Source organism: Mus caroli, chromosome 5, assembly GCF_900094665.2.
Source record: "Mus caroli chromosome 5, CAROLI_EIJ_v1.1, whole genome shotgun sequence".
NCBI classification, from domain to species: domain Eukaryota; kingdom Metazoa; phylum Chordata; class Mammalia; order Rodentia; family Muridae; genus Mus; species Mus caroli.
The window spans coordinates 113541616-113558466 of NC_034574.1; the positions used below are offsets into that span (position 1 = coordinate 113541616).

A 16851-nucleotide genomic window follows, 5' to 3' on the forward strand; every position below is an offset into this window, starting at 1 on the left:
GGAGAGAAGAGAAGAGAAGAGAAGAGAAGAGAAGAGAAGAGAAGAGAAGAGAAGAGAAGAGAAGAGAAGAGAAGAGAAGAGAAGAGAAGGAATAAGAGTTATGGAGATAAAGGCACACCAACTATGAAGAAGGTAAGACCAGGTATGCTGACCCAGGCTTGTAATCCCAGCACTTGGGAGACCCAAGGCAGGAAGGTCCTTGTTCAAGGCTAGCCTTGGCTACATATTGAGCTCAAGGCCAGCCTGACTTATAAGAGACAGTCTCAACAAACGAAAATCAGAGTCCGTTGTGATGGCGCAGGCCTTTAATCTGAGCACTCAGAGACAGAGGCAGGTGGATCTCTGTGAGTTAGAGGCCAGCCTGGTCTACAGAGTGTGTTCCAGGACAGCCAGGGCTACACAAAAATAAAAACTTCTACTCATCAGGTAGGGACAGAGGCAATAGGTAACTTTCCTGAGTGCCCACAGCCAGAAAGCCAAACTTTGACTCCAGGCCTACATTCCTAACCAGGTGTGGTGCCTCCTAAAGTCACCAGGTCTTGTCCTCAGAGAGCAGTAATTACTCTTGGGACTACACAAGATCACCCTGGCTTTGCTGGTGGCCGACACGAATTCTTCTTGCATGACCTTTGTGATCCTCTATGGGAGATGTTGGAAGAGGAAAAAGCACTTGGGCATTCTTTACAACTTATAATCAGAGTCCTTTTCAAAAGCCCCATCCTTCCTTCTCTCCAGGTTTAAACCCTCAGGACTGGCCTGTTCAAGAAGCTGTTTATACAGACCCGCTTCTGCTTACTGAGATAAAAAGAAAGGCAGGGCTCAGCAGAACCGCCTGGGGACCTTTGAACTTAGAGACAGCAGCAGGTTGCTGCCTCCAGCTGTGGCCAGTGCACCAGACACTGTCTGCCTCCAAACCAACCCTCGACAGGACAACTGGGCAATGCCTGCCCCCTTTCCAGGGACGATGGATGGGAACATCACCAGGCACAGACAGCTTGTCTCTCTCAACAGAGGTGGTGGCGGCAGCAGAGATAAACACCACTTTCTGCAGCAGCCTGCTAAGCCTGCCTGGCAAACTTCCTACAAGTGGGGGGGGGGGTTGTTTGTTTGTGTTTTGTGTTTTCCTTTTCCAGATTTGAGGATTTATTTTGCTTGGAAATCTCAACAAGGGGAGACAGAAGAGGAACTCCCACAAGATACCCGTCATTTGGCTGCCTAAAGAACTGCAGTGTGTTTTGCATTTTGGCTTAACTCTCTCCTCCCCCAGTGCCTTGCATAGAGTAGGCTCACACTTCTAACACACTCCACAGCAGAGGGATTACAAGGATGTACTTTGAGGCCATGAGGAGGAGGCTCTAACAGTGTGTTCTCGCTATTCACTTGGAAGGCAAGAAGCTCTCCCAACGCATGACAACAGGTTTCTAATGTTCGTCACTAGCATCCTAGGGAGATCCTCCCAGTGGGTTTTACATTTTAACAGCGGAATGCATGACTCCATTCTAGCACACCTGGTCTCACCTCAATGGCTCTCGCCTGGAGTGACTTTGTCCCCACTGTCTAGAAATATTTCCAGAGTCACAACTTGGGATCGATCTCGAGGGAGTCCAGAGAGGCCACTGAACATCTACAGTACACAGCTGTAGACCCCACCCACAGGAAACAACCTCCTGGCTCCGACTCAACAGCTCTGCCCTCAGTTGGTTAGCGCCTACTTGATACATGAGGCCGCTTAGCATGGCCTCTCCCGAGTAAACAGCCACAAGTAGTCATGGAACGCAGGTGGCACTGCCCACCTCAGCGCGGCCCCACCAACTATTCCTAGAACTGCACTCCACTTAAGGAAAATCCACGAACCGCTTTCTTGTTTTTTGTCTTTTGAGCTAGGGATATCCCTATCGAGCTTTGAAGCTATGAAGTTGCCATTCTCCTGCCTCTGCCTCCTGAAGAGCCTATGACTTTTCAAAGAGAAAGAAACGGGACCCAGAGAGGGTAAGTAAACTGTCCAAGGTCACACAGCAGACTCGGAGCTCCTCAGGTCCAGCCCTTTGGCAGACCTCGGTTCTCACTCTAGCGGGGACCCAGCGAGTCACCCCTGGGGTAAGGTCACCCCTGGAAGAAGGTCCCGGAATCAGATATCTAGCTGCCATCCTGCGATCTGTCCCCTGAGGCAGACTGACCCAGGCAGGAGTCCCCGGCCAGGTCACAAGAGGACACAGCAGGGAGGTGAGCAGGGAGGAAGGGTCGCTCGGGGGCTCTAGCTCCCCACGATCCCCATCGCGATCCGGGTCGCCCCAGGAAGTCAGGCCAAAGAAAAGGGGTGCAGAGAGAAGGGGATCCGCAAGGAGAGAGCATGCCGGCCACCTCCCAGGGCCCCGCCTCGGGCTTCTGGAGCACTCAGCCCCAGCCCCTTCTCTGCACCTTCTGACCCCTGACCCCTGCCCTCGAGCCAAGATCGCGCACCCCTCGGATCCTTACACGCGCCGTCCCGGGATCCCGCACCGTGCACTGGGTCTGCACAACGTAGCCCAGCCCGCAGCTGCCGCCGCCAATATCCCCAGCGCGGAGCCTCAGCAGCCGCCACCGCCGCCTCACCGCTGCCACAGCGGCAGCTGCGCCAGCCCTCGCATCCGCCGACTCCTGTCACTCAGCCCCGAAAGCCCCGCCCACGGCCCTAGGCCACAGCCTACTGGCCATCAGAGGGGTCGCAATGAAATTTGACAGGGTAGACTACACGTCACTCAGCATTCTCACAGCCCTCCTCCCAAAGGGAGGGCGGGGCGAGGAAGCAACACCCCCTTTCTTCCCCCCCACCCCCGCCTCACTCGCGCAACCAACAGGAATCCCGCGTCTTTCCATTGGTGAAACGTCAGAGAGGCGGGATTTTGATTGGCCATCTTTCAGGAGGCGGAGCCAACGCAACCCGATTCGAAGTTAAATGGTGAAAAAGGAGGTCAGTCAAACGCAAAGTCCCGCCTTCTAAGAGTAGCTCGTAACCTAGCAACATAAGGGCCGCCGAGTTGCTTAACTGTGGGCCAAGAAACTTGCATCTTGAGGAGTTGGTGAGTGACAGCGGGGAAGCCCCGGGCTGCAGGCTGTGTGCACCTAGTAGGCACGCCGTACAGTGATCCCCCCCCCCCGCAAAGGCGTCCGCGCCCCACTTGCCATCCTGTCCAGCTCCAGGTCCTCACTCCCTTACCCAACCTCCATCCCGTCCTCCTCTAGGCCTCCTGCAAGCACCATCAAGTATCCTCTTGTGATAGTCTTGCCTCCTGTCTGGTCCACCTGCCATTTCATAGCCCCGCTCCTCATCTCTTACTGATACCATTTGTGAAGTTCACATCGAACTTAGTTCAAGTAATGGGTTGGGTTGGTTTGTTTTGGTGCCCACTGTCCGCACTATGTTCTGAGCTCAGCTTGCTGGGTGCGTGACCCCCTTCAGTGTATGCTTAAAATAAGGATTTGTTGTTTGTTTTGATTTTGGAACAGGGTCTCACTATGTAGTCTCGAACTCACTCTGTAGACCAGTCTGGCTAGCCTCAGACTCACAGAGATCCACCAGTCTTTGCCTTTGAGTACTGGGATTAAAAGCATGTGCTACTACCCTTGGTCTAATTAGGTTTTTTCCCCCTTAATTGTTGTTAAAGTTTTATTATTAATAATATTATTATCACTATGTCTGCATTGGTGGGATATGTGAATGTGAATACAGACAAAGGGTTTTGGATCCTCTGGAGCTGAAATTAATTACAGGTGGGCAGTTGTGAGCCACCTGTCATAGGTGCAGGGGACTAAACTCTAGTCCTTCCAAAAAGCCATACACGCTCTTTTAAAATAACGTAAAGCTTTATTTATTTTTACTTTATATGTATCTGTGGGCGCCTACCTGTATGTGAGTGCACAAGTGTATGTTCACAACATGTGTGTGTGCTGTGACAGCCAGGCTAATTGCAGTAATCCCCGCCACGACTTATTCTACCCTAACTCCCTCTGGCTAAACATTTCCTAGGACATTCTCTTGGCTCATACAACGAATAATTCACATATTTAACATGGGCTTATTGAGTGCTTAGTGTGTGTCTTAGTTAGGTTTTGACTGCTCGCTTTATACCTTGACCAAGGCAACTCTTATAAGGACAACATTTATTTGGGGCTGGCTCACAGGTTCAGAGGTTCAGTCCATTATCATCAAGGTGGGAGTATGGCAGCATCCAGGCAGGCATGGTGCAGGAGGAGCTGAGAGTTCTACATCTTCATCTGAAGACTGCTAGGAGAAGACTGACTTCCAGGCAGCTGGGATGAAGGTCTTTTGTTTGTTTGTTTTTGTTTTTGGGGACAGGGTTTCTCTGTATAGCCCTGGCTGTCCTGGAACTCACTTTGTAGACCAGGCTGGCCTCCAACTCAGAAATCTGCCTGCCTCTGCCTCTGCTAGGATTAAAGGTGTGTGCCACCATGCCCAGTTTAGGATGAAGGTCTTAAAGCCCACACCCACAGTGATGCACCTACTCCAACAAGGCCACACCCACTCCAACAGGGCCACACCCACTCCAGCAAGGCCACACCTACTCCAACAGGGCCTTCTAAAAGTGCCACTCCCTGGGCCGGGCATATATAAACCATAACAGTATGATTAGTGAAGGCAGTCTGAGTTGCATGAAATCCTGTCTAAAATGGAAGGAGGGAGGGCTGGAAAGATAGCTTAGACATTTAGACATTACACTGTTTTTGTAGAGGGCCCTCAGTTCCTAGCGTTCATGAGTCACAACTGCCTGTAACTCGACTTCCAGGTGATCCGGCGCCCTCTACTGGCCCAAAAGACACCTGCACTCATATGAACATCATGCATGCGAGCGCGCGCGCGCGCGCACACACAAACACACACACACACACACTTTTTCTTTGAGGTCCTAGTGAGAGTTCTTGGAATTAAAAGTGATTAAAAATCAAGAACATTTGAAACAGAGTATCAGGGTAAAGTATCTCTGAACTTCAGCTTTTATTATAGCAACGGGCTAGATCCTGTAGCCAATGAAAATATTTTAACCTAAATGCTCTCAAATGCAGGAAACTTTTTCCTTTTAATGGACAAAGAAATGCATCTCCTCTTCTAGTCTCAGTGCAGGCTTAATTATTGAAAGAATAACGCAGGCTCACACTGCACCAAACACCAGGCAAATACGAAGTCTGTGCTTCCTCTATTATTAATTATGTTGATATCTTATACTCTGGTAATTAATATCTTTTAAAGATGAAGAGTTTATTTTCTTATTCTGTGTGTCACACCTGGCTTTTACATGGGTGTGAAGGAGCTTCAGATTCAAGCATTTTACTGACAAAGCCATTTCTCTAGCCTGCATTTTAAGTTCTGTTTTATTTACTTCCTGTGTGTATGTGTGTGTATGTGTTGTGCATATGTATTCATGTGTGTATGTGTGTGTGCACGATATGTATGTATGCATATGCATGTGGATGTGTGTATAAGGATGTGCATATATGTGTGTATTGTGTGCATGTGGATGCATGTGCATGTTCATGTGTGTGCATGCTTGTTCACTTATGCATGCATGTGTGTATACATGCATATATATGTGCATGCATGTGTATGTGTGTGCATGTGTATATGCATGTATATGTGTATTCATGTGATTATATGTGTATGTATGCTGGGCAGTGGTGGCACACGCCTTTAATCCCAGCACTTGGAAGGCAGAGGCAGGCAGATTTCTGAGTTCGAGGCCAGCCTGGTCTACAGAGTGAGTTCCAGGACAGCCAGGGCTACACAGAGAAACCTTGTCTTGAAAAACCAAAAAAAAAAAAAAAAAAAAAAAAAGTGTATGTATGTGTGTGTGCATGTGTGTATGCATGTATATGTGTATCCATATGATTATATGTGTGTATGTACGTGCATGTATATGTGTATGCATGTGTGTAGGTGCATGCCTTAATGCTATAATGGAACTCAGGAACTCACACATGCTAAGCAGATGTGTCACTATCAGCCCTTCCTTGTTTCTGAAACAACCAAAATAATCCACTGTACGGTCATGTACAAACAGAAATGCACATTTCTAAAGCATGCTTTGATCAAGAAAGGAATTCAAAGCATCTGACACAGAAACCAGAAGAGGGATTAAGTGTCCTCTGTAGCTCTGAGTGTGTTCCTCTGAACCCCGGAGTTTCTCATCTAGGTTGGAAGCCAACATCCCCAGCATCCTCCTGCCTCTGCTCCTATTCTGTTCAGTCTGCAGAATGATATACCATAGTCGTACTTTGGGACTTCTTTCTTTCTTTTGATTTTTTTTATTTAATGCGTATGAATGTTTTGCCTGCCTGCATGCAATGTGTCATATTTTGCAGTACTACCATCAGCCAGAAGAGGGCACTGAATCTCCTGAAACTAGAGCGACAAATGGTTGCTCCATGTGAGTTCTGAGAGCCAAACCTTGATCCGACAAGAGCAGCAGGTGCTTTTAACCACTGAGCCATCTTCTCAGCTCCTACCTGTCATTTTTGCATTAGTCATAAAAGCTGGACATATTTGGTAGTATTGCATTTATATGAGAGTACTGTAAAGTCCCCTGTCTGTCCCCATTTTACAGAAGGGCAGCCAAAGCCTGGAGAGGGTGATCAGATCACAAAAACTCATGTGACTGTGTGGGAGTCACAGGGACTGGGCTCCAAGTGAACTCAGTTACTATATAGCGAGCCCCTCCCTGGCTTCCTCTTTTTCACTTTGGGACTTGTAAAAGTGCAGGTGACCTCACCCAGGTCTGTTCCAAGCTGCAGAAGGTTGTTTACCACTGCAAGCAGCAATGTGAGCACCTATCCCCAGTTGCTACCTACCGCCACCTACCTGTCTCTGAAACTCTGCAGCCCCTGGCCACAGCCGAGACCCTCTCTCTTGACACTTTCAGCACCATTGCCACAAGCCTGTCCCAGGGGGCCTCCAGAAACCAAATATAATCCACACAATGTAGTTTCCAGCTACTTTGGAGGCAAAGGTTGGGAATCTCATGGTCAATACAGTGAGATTCTGCCTAGCAAACAAAAAAACCAACCCAAATGTGGTGGTTTGACTAGCTATGACTCCTAGAGACTCGTGTGTTTGAATGTTCGATCATAAGGAATGGCGCTAGGAGGTATGGTTTTATTGGAGGAGGTGTGGGTTTGTTAGAGGAAGCGCGTCGCTGTGGAGGCGGGGCTTTGAGGATATATATATATATATATATATATATATATATATATATATGCTCAAGGTTTACCAGTGTGGTACAGAGCACCCCATCTTGCTGCCTGTGGATCAAGATAGAGAACTCTACCTACCACATTGCCAGGCTTCCCACCATGATGATAATAGGCTGAAACTCTGTGAACTGTAAGCCAGCACCAATGAAATGTTTTCCTAAGTAAGAATTGCCTTGGTCATGGCGTCTCTTCACAGCAACAGGAAGCCCTAACTAAGACACCCAATGACACGTTGGCTGGCTCTCATGGAGGTTACAATCTGGCTTGTGATCTCATTACTGCGTCTGCATCAACCTGTGTTGGGAACAAAATAAAAAGGGAGGCCCTGGGGAGTTGCCGGGGGAGAAGTGGGATAGGAAAAAGATGCCCACACCCCGCCAGAGTTTCCCTATTCTCTGGTCAGTCAGGCGTGGGAGGGCTGCTACCTACCCTATCCACTCATCCCTGGGTGGGCATTCCTCTATCCCACTCTTCAGGGGGTGGCCAAGGGGCAGCCCTGCCTGGGAACTCCCCCGGAGCTACTTTGCCACCAGGGTTGTGGAAGACAGGGAAGAGGGAAGAAGTTCCCAACACTGACCAGAGTGCGCAGTGGAACTTGATGGAGCAGAGCAGAGACTCTATGGTTTAAGAGCTTTATTATAGAAATGCAGGGGAAAGAGAGAAGAGGGGGAGAGAGAGAGAGAGAGAGAGAGAGAGAGAGAGAGAGAGAGAGAGAGAGAGGAGAGAGGAGAAGACAGAGAGAAAGGGAAGAGGAGAGAGAAATGAGAGAAGAGAGAGGTGAGAAGACGGGCGGGCTGAGCACCCTTTTTATGGTCTTCACTGTTGCTAGGTAACTGGGGAGGAGTTTAGCCTGAAGGTCAGAAGCTTGGGCCATTGCTTATGTGACAACTGACCATGCTTCTCTTGTGAGGGCTGTGGGAGGTGGTACCTTAGGCAGGGGCTGGAGTTCCAGGAGCATGAGGGAACGCCTACCTTGTCATGTAGGTGAATTATGACCATCGGGGTTCAGACCTCAGCTCGACTGGAGACCAGCCTGCAATTCCCCACAGTCCTGCAGGAAATGACAGGGAGGCAGGGCCACAGTCTCCTCATCTACTGACAGCCAAGTGTTTACTGAGCACCTACTATGTGATAGCGGCTTAAGATAAAGTCAGCAGGAGTAGGAGTAGCATTGTGTGTGCCTGTGTGTATGTGTGTGTGTGTGTGTGTGTGTGCTGGCATGCCATGGCACAAGTATGGAGGTCAAGAAGGATTTTCAGGAGTTGGTTTCCTCAAACTCGGGTCCTCCGTGTTGGTAAGCAGCATCTTTAACCACTGAGCATGAATGGATGCATTCAGCATGATTAACTGGACTCCTGCACCTCTCTCTCAGTTCCCTCTTCTTATCTGTGAATCAGAGAAAATAACCATGACCTTGCAGGGTTATAAGGACGGAAAGCACTCATCCTTAGGAAGTACTCCTTAGCTCAGCAGTGCGATGCCCACCTTTGAGCCCAGCTCTCAGAAGGCAGACACAGACTGACCTCTCTATGATCTCTCAAGGCCAGTCTGGTTTACAGGGTGAGTTTTGGGACAGCCAGGGCTACACGGAGAAACTCTGCCTGAAAAACAAACAAAAAACAAAACAGAGAGGTTTTTTTGTTTTGTTTTGTTTTTTTTTGTTTTTGTTTTTCGAGACAGGGTTTCTCTGTATAGCCCTGGCTGTCCTGGAACTCACTCTGTAGACCAGGCTGGCCTCGAACTCAGAAATCCACCTGCCTCTGCCTCCCCAGTGCTGGGATTAAAGGCGTGTGCCACCATGCCCAGCTCAGAGAGTACTTCTTGATTTTTATTTTGTTTGAGACAGAGTTTCCCTATATAGCCTGGGATGGCTTGCAGCTCATTGTGTAGCCCAGGATAGCCTTCAACTCACTGTGTAGCCAAGGGTGGTCTTGAACTTTTCTCATCCTGCGCCCCCCTCTTCAAGAGCTGGGATCACTTATGTATTTAGAACAGTTGGGCACATAGGTAAGTTCTAACACTGGCCAGTATTACAAAAAAAAAAAAAATCTTAAACTAAGACCTTCTCTCTCTACCTGACCTTCCCATAGTCACAGGTGATGGGGTTTCTTCTTCCAGCTTCTCTCCAAGTATTTGAGGGGCTCTGTTAGTTGAAAACATTTTTTTTTTCAAAATATGAGCGCAGTAATAAATATCCAAGAGGCCTATGCCTATCTGAATGAAGTGAAGGCATATTTGCATGATAAAGATGAATCAATAGAATTCATGACAATTAAGGTCACAGTCCAGCAGGAGCCCTGCTTCACTCTCTGGGCAGGAATCTTACAAAGGGAGGCTGGGTTGGCAACGATTTCAATATGAAGGTTGGTGGCATCTTAAAAGACAGGGAGCCATCATATTAGAATTCAAGGAGCTGATTCTTGGGTCATTTTTGCTGGCGTCATCATCTACCCCCTCTCTCCACATCGGCCCCTTCTCCCATTCCCCCACCCTGGCTGTTCACCCAAATAAGCTGTCAGGAGCTGATGGGCGTCTTGGTAATCAAAGAAAACAAGCTTGCCCTTTAAAGCAAACGAGGCAACTTGGCTGAAAGCAAATTGGAAGCATTCCCCCGTGGCTCTGAGCTCCCAGCCTCCATCTCCTGGAGAATTCTGGGAGTTTTGACTGATGCCTGGGAGAACTCCGAGAACAATGTGGAAAAGTGAGCCCTTCTGTCTGTCCGTCCGTCTGTCCATCCAACACTTCCTGTCTTCATCCTGTGGCCTCGGGGCGGGGCAAGGGTTCCTTCATCTGAGGGGCTGAGGAGAGGCACCGAAGCTGCCCATGACACTTTATAGTCAGGAAAAGGCCCCTAGGGAGTTCACTGTGGGATGAGAGAGCAAGGAAGAGGGAATGAGAGTCTCCCAGGGAAGCAAGATGGTGCCACCTCGGGCTGGGTCTTCAGCCTTTAAGAAGGTCTGGCTCTGGGTGAGTTTTGATTGGCCAAGGAGCCTCCCATCCTTCACAGCAGACCTGGCACCCCTCTCCTCTGACCATAGATGCGTTAGATACTTAGTTACTGCTTTGTGTCTGTGGCCTAGGCTCTTTGATTGCAAAGGTGATCAGTTGAGCCTCTCTCATGGCAAACAACAGAAACAATGAAAGCAATGGGTGCAGCAATGAAAGCAACGCTGACCAACCAGGCTTCAGAGCTCAGACAGCAGCCAAGGAGTGTGTGTGTACGCGCGCGCGCGTACACACACACACACACACACACACACACAATTTGGGGGGCTGGATTAAGAGAGACTTCAAGAAGGAGCACGGAGCTTGGCATTCCCCAACCCTGTGGTTTCCCCTCAGCCAGAGTCCCTACTCCCTGGAGAAAGTGGACAGGACTATTTGACAGACAGGTCCACCAAGACTGCAGTGTCCTTCAGCTTTCTCACCATGATGAAGCCCCCGAGGTCTCAACAGACACCCCCCCCCCCCCCCCCCCCCCCGCCACAAAAGGAAATCCCCACCAGACCCCAGCACTTAAAGAAATGTCCTGGGCTGGTGAGATGGCTCAGTGGGTAAGAGCACCCGACTGCTCTTCCGAATGTCCAGAGTTCAAATCCCAGCAACCACATGGTGGCTCACAACCATCCGTAATGAGATCTGGCCCCCTCTTCTGGAGTGTCTGAAGACAGCTACAGTGTACTTACATATAATAAATAAATAAATCTTTAAAAAAAAAAAAAAGAAATGTCCCACCACCCCTGTATAGCTCTGTGGGCTGGGAACCCACGCTTTAACACACCCATGGGGTTTTACACAAACCACGAGCATCTATGACAGGGAGAGGCTGCTGCCTGAGGGAAACCTTGGTGCCTGAGGACACAGACCTCCACAGACAGAGACATCCGTGCCATTGTCTTCTCCGGTGCTGGCAGCTTAAGACTTCAAGGAGTCCGAAGTCCAAGTCTGAGGTTGAGGAGCCTAAGGTCTGAGAGCGAGTCCTCTGCCCTCCCCCAATCTCCTCCAAATACTCTCTCCAGGCTTCCCTAAGTCACAGAAGTGTGTAACACACCCTGATGGGCCCCTGCTGGTGTTGGCAGACCCTGCTTCTTTGGAGAAGGGAAAGATAGTGACCAGTTAATGAGGTCTGTGTGGGGATGTCAGAGCCAGTTAGTAAGGCAAGGGGCATGCAGAGGGGGCAGGCTGAGCACAGAGGTAGGTACTTGGCTGTGGCTGGCATTCGTACAGGACACCATGATGTCCCAGGCTCACACTTCGGCTTCCCTGGACCTATAATGTAATATTAGCTGTCTGTTGAAGACGTATCATGTCTGAGCCTTGTGCTCAAACCTAAGGAGTCTTGCCTTACAGTAAAGAGAGCCCAGGCCCCCCAACCAGACTTAGTTCTCCCAGCAAGGACTGCGATCCAGCCACTGTGCAACCAAAGTTTTAAGTCTTTTCTTTAGAGTTAGGGTTTCTCTGTGTAGCCTTGGCTGTCCTGGAACTCACTCTGCAGACCAAGGTGGCCTCGACCTCAGAGATCCGCCTGCCTCTGCTCTTGAGTGCCAGGATTAAAGGTGTGTGACCCTCTGCTCAGCTTGCCAAAGAATTTGGCAACAATTTCTGATGTCTCCATTGAGTTCAAGACAAATCTTTTACTTCGTAACAATTGTGGATATATATTATATATTGTATATATATTCTCTGCATTCTTCCGAAAGCGTCCCCTGATGTTACTTTATAGGTCAGAACTAAGAAAGTAACATTGCCAGCCCGGGGTAACCAATGACCACACACACACACACACCCACACACACACACACACACACACACACACACACACACACACACACACACACACACACACACACACACACACACACACACACACACACACACACACACACACACACACGCCTGCAATCCTCAGGCTTTGGGGATGGAGGCAGGAGTTGCTACACAACAAGTCCCGGGCCAGCCTGGGCTACATGAGACTCTGTCTCAAACAGAGAAACAAATATGTAAGTCACTATCCATACAGTTCTGTTAGCCAAACCTTGGATTTAGTGACATCCCAGATGTTACCCTGATGCCCTTTCTGTTTCAGAACAGAGCCGTGACCCTTTAACACAGTTTCTCATGTGCTGGTGATCAGCAGCCATAAAATTATTTCACTGCTACCTCATAACTGCAATGTAACTATCTTGATATGCAAGATATCTGATATGCAACCCATTCACGGGGGGTGGGTCTTGACCCACGTGCTGAGAACCTCTAGTTCAGGACTTGATTTGATTTTCAGGAAAATGGATTAGCCTCCTCCCTCCCTCCCTTCTTTTCTTTCTTGTCTTTTTTTCCATGTGTTGGCATTACTAGCCAGCCCCACAGCACCTGGTGAATAATTATTTTGTTTGTTTATTTTGAGACAGGGTTTCTCGATGTAGCGCTGGCTGTCCTAGAACTCACTCTGTAGAGCAGGCTGGCCTGGAATTCAAGAGATCCACCTGTCTTGCCTCCCAAGTGCTGGGATCAAAGGCATGCGCCACCAGTTGCCTGGCTTAACTTTATTCACTTATTTACTTACTTACTTTTGGAGTTTTTGAAAATATACTTAGGCAGGCCTTGAACTCTCAGCCATCACCCTGCCTGTGCCTCCTGGGTGCTGGTCTTAGCAGATACCACATCCCCTGAAACTTTCTGTATTCTGAATTTTGAAGTTATTGTTACAACTCTGCCCCAGTTTTCAAATCAATACCCAAAAAAACTCGCCCGGCCGGGATTACGGGTGATGGCTGCCTTGGGAAGGTACCTGCCACACAAGCATGGTGAGCTGAGTTCCATCCCCAGAGCTCACACGAAAAGCCAAGGACGTTGGCAAGAGTTTGTAATCTCAGCCTTGGGGAGGTGAGCCCACTGGCCTGCTGGCGGCCAGCCTGCCCAAGCTGGTGAGGTTCCAGTTTAGCGAGAGACCCTGTCTCAAAAAGTAAGGAGACAGATGAAGAAAGACACCTGATAGTGATATCTGGCCTGCATGGGGACATATAATATGTAGAAGTGCATACATGCACATGTACACACATGCACACACTATGCATACCTGATCACAGACGCTCCTGGTGTGTGCTGGTGCACAGTCACCCACCCTGGTTGGCCTTGCCCCTGTTCAGCTCTGTCCATGTCCTGTCCTATCCTGTCCTACTCTGTGTGACCTGTCCTCCTGTGTCAGTGTCCGCTCCTATTCTGTGGCCCATCCTGTTCTGTCCCTGTCCCGACCTAATGTTCAGCATGTCCTGCTCCTTGCCCCGGACTCCTCCACATCCTGGCCTGCTGATGTGGTACACCAGTGGCCCAGGCTCTTGAATTGGTTTCCTGCTGGTTTAGCATCAACGTGGGGTAGGGGGGAAATGCAAGTCGGGGCTAGGACATTTCCACTCTCTGATCAGACAGCGTTTGCACTCTGATCTTGCAGTACTGCTGGGGCTGCTGGGTGACCTCAGCTGCCTGAAGCTGTCCTCTCTCTGTTTCTGCCTCTTGGGTAACCCTTGGAGGTTGGTCCCCAGAACAGAGGCTGCTTTTTGCCTGATAGATGTGCCTGCAACTGCCTTCCACCCTCAGGCCTCCTACCCTGACCCCCGCTGGCTCAAGCACCATCACGAAGCCAAAAGATAAGCTTGCCAGGGTGGTACACGCCTATAACTGTAGCCCTCAGATCGGGAGGAAGGGACAGCCTCGGCTATAAGGGGCCATATCTCCAAACCAAACCTTGAAGACAAAAGAGCTAAAAGTAGCTTTGAGGTTCTGTACAGTGGCCATCATGGCCAATGGCGATGTACCTCACAGCCACCCCTTCCTCTGCAGGGTTACTGGAGGCTGTGAAATCCAGGAGAGCCTTGAGTTGGCGGCTGCCTCAGTACCAGATTATACCGAGGCAAAGGCAGCCTCTCCAGAGATGGCCTTGGACCAGGCCAGCATACCCCCTTCCTACCACAGACTGGCCGTCCAAAGAATCCCACTGAGGACAGGTCTAGTCCCAGCAGAGCCGATGAAGACCTTAGTCCCATCCAAATCCAAGCTCAACACCATCGAGGCCAAGAGGATCATGTCAGTCTTGGATGAGGCCATACACAAGATAGAGCTGATAACCCTGATGTCCTACATGGAGTCCCACCCAGAGGCTCTGGAGGACACGCTGCCTGAGGATTTCGTGAGAGCCCTAAGAGAGCACTTGGACATTGGCCAGACCCTGGTGGAGAGGGCCAGCATCCTGCAGAGGAGACACAAGAAGCTGGAGGAAGAGGAAGAAGCCGAGGAAACTAGGAACCAGGAACGCCTACTGTCCCTAGAGCTGCACAAGGTGAACCTGCTGTCGCTGGCGCACCAGTTCCGAGACTCCACCAAGACTGTCCTGAGGCTCGTGCTGGGCGAGCCTCAGTTCACCAGGCTGTTACAGGTACAGGCGCCAGGCAGAAGCCCGGGGGCCCAATGCCTCCTCGATGGCCTGGTGGAGCTTCGAGGTTTCCTCTTTGAGAAGCTACTCACCAGCCCCATGGAAGTCAGGGAGAAGAACCAATTCATACAGGACATCAGCCGAAGGAGCGAGAGGAACCAGGAGGTCATTGATGGCCTCCAGGCTGAGCTGGCCAACGTGCTGAAGAACAAGGAGTCAGAGGTACACCTCCCTAAGGCATCCCCCAAGTTAGGGGAGAAACCGCACTCGAACGGGCCAACCCTCTGGGACTTGGCTCTTCTCTCATGGGTTCCAATAGCTCTTTCCCTTCATTTAATCCTCAGACATTATTCTGAGCATTTTCCTAGGAGGTCTGTCTGTAGGTAAAGCCCAACCTCCGGAGCTCAAGGAAGGACAAGGGCAGGGTGATATCAAGGGATGATGCAAGAGAACTAAATCCTGGCCAGAAGGACTAGGGACAGCACCACTAAGACAAGGAGGACACAGAAATCGGAGTTGAGTCAGACAAGCAAGGCAGACCTTCCCAGCCAGGGGTTGGCAAAGTGTCTGTGTCACCGGCTAAGTGGGTCCTTTGTCTCTGGTAAGATAGACACCAGACACGTGGGGGAGGAGTTGGAGAGATGGCTCAGAGGTTAAAAGTGCAGGCTTTTGTCTGTTGGAGTCAGGGTCTCATTCTATGGCCTTGACTGGCCTGGAACGCCATAGAGTCTCACCTCCCTGTGCCTCCCAAGTGTTGGGATTAAAGGTGTGTGCCACCACTCCCAATACACGTTGCTCTTACAGAGCAACAGAGGTCAGTTCCCAGGCCCTATGGCCAGCAGCTTGCAAACACCGGTAACTCCAGCTCTCCCGGGGAATCTCACGCCCTCTGCTGGACACCACAGGCACCTGCATTCACGCGCACAGGGCCGGGCATGGCTCCGTGAAGACAAAGCCTTCTGTGCAAGCCAGGGGATCTGAGTGTGGGCTCCAGAGCCACTCTGTCCCCTGAGATTGGGCAGGCAGGGACAGGAGGACCCCTGGGAGTCAATGGCCCACCGGCCTAGCATAGCCAACAAGCTCCAGGCCAAAGAGAGAGGTGGATGACAGTTGAGGCTGTACACACAAGCACACACATGCACACATGCAGGCCACTCTATAGCTGTGAACACAGAGCTGTGACATCCAAAGCTTCTGCAGGCAGCTTAAAGTGCACCTGTACGTGCATTCCAACCAGCCCCATCCCCCACCCAGATTTTCCTTGAGAGTGCATTAGAATGAGTCTCAGATCTGTTGCATCTTGGCAGCTGTGGGTCGTCCATGGCTACTGTCGTCCTGCACACACTTGCCAGCTTTCTTTCTGGCTCCGTATCCCATCTCCAAAGGGTCACACATCCCACACACTGGGCTCAGTGGGCTAACAGTCTCAACATGTCTCTGCTGTTAGTGTGGAAGCAGCCATGGACAGTATCAGGACTGAAGGGCTGTGTCCCAATAATACTTGATTGACAGCTATGGCTGGCTGGATTTGGCCTGTAGGCCTTGGCCAACCCCTTTCCTAGGGGAGGGGAGCATGTGGTCCCAGGCTGGAGAGAAGCATAAGCCAGTCTGGTTTGGAACCTTGGGGGCGGGAGGACTGCGTGGCTATTAAATAGGGCCCTGTCCTCATCCGTCCTGGCCTAGGTGGAGAAGGAGAACTTTGTGATCCAGGAGCTGAAGAACCATCTGCACCAGGTGTTCAAGTTTTCGGAGAACAGCCTCCTCCGCACGAAGCAGGAGGCCGAGAAGCAGCAGAAGGTGGATTTCCGGGCCTCCCAGGTCAGGCTGGCCAAGACGCAGCAAGACATCCTGGCACTTCGGGCACAGTACCACAACCTGGTCATGGAGAACCGGGAGGCAGAGCAGGCGCTAAGGAAGGTGCCCTGAGGTCTCAGGGGTACAGTGGGGGTGGGGGTGGGGGCAGCAGGGCTGGCCCAGTGGTGCGAAAGCCCAGGATAGGTGGGATCTCCTGGGAGGCGGGAAGGGGAAGCAGCCAAACCAAGAGTTGGGAGCAAGGAGCTCAAATCCCTATCCCAGGATTAGGGCACTAAAGCTCAGTGACCTCCCAAAAGTCCCTGGACTCCCCTGAGCCCGAAAGGATGATGGCCCCTTCTTTTTTTTTTTTTTTTTTTTTTTTTTTTTTT

The 16851-nt window shown here is 50.4% G+C and overlaps 2 protein-coding genes across 5 annotated transcripts in view; one reads left to right on the forward strand and one right to left on the reverse strand.

Annotated features, from left to right (window-relative positions):
• Tpcn1 (two pore segment channel 1) overlaps positions 1–2621 on the reverse strand; it is a 57145-nt gene extending 54524 nt beyond the window's left edge. For 2 of the 3 annotated variants that reach the window (XM_021162094.1, XM_021162092.1), the window contains exon 1: positions 2476–2621. The gene's annotated coding sequence lies outside the window, so the exon portion shown is untranslated. Of the gene's footprint in view, positions 1–2460 lie in introns of all 3 variants that reach the window. The other variant, XM_021162095.1, reaches the window with a different exon arrangement.
• A 334-nt stretch (positions 2622–2955) lies between these two features.
• Positions 2956–16851, forward strand: part of Iqcd (IQ motif containing D) — an 18446-nt gene continuing 4550 nt past the window's right edge. The window contains exons 1-3 of one of the 2 annotated variants that reach the window (XM_021163280.2): positions 2956–3059; positions 14080–14890; positions 16352–16585. In XM_021163280.2, coding sequence (XP_021018939.1) covers positions 14171–14890; positions 16352–16585 — 954 coding nt within the window. In that variant the 5' untranslated portion in view covers positions 2956–3059; positions 14080–14170. The remainder of the gene's footprint in view (positions 3060–14079; positions 14891–16351; positions 16586–16851) is intronic. The other variant, XM_021163281.2, reaches the window with a different exon arrangement.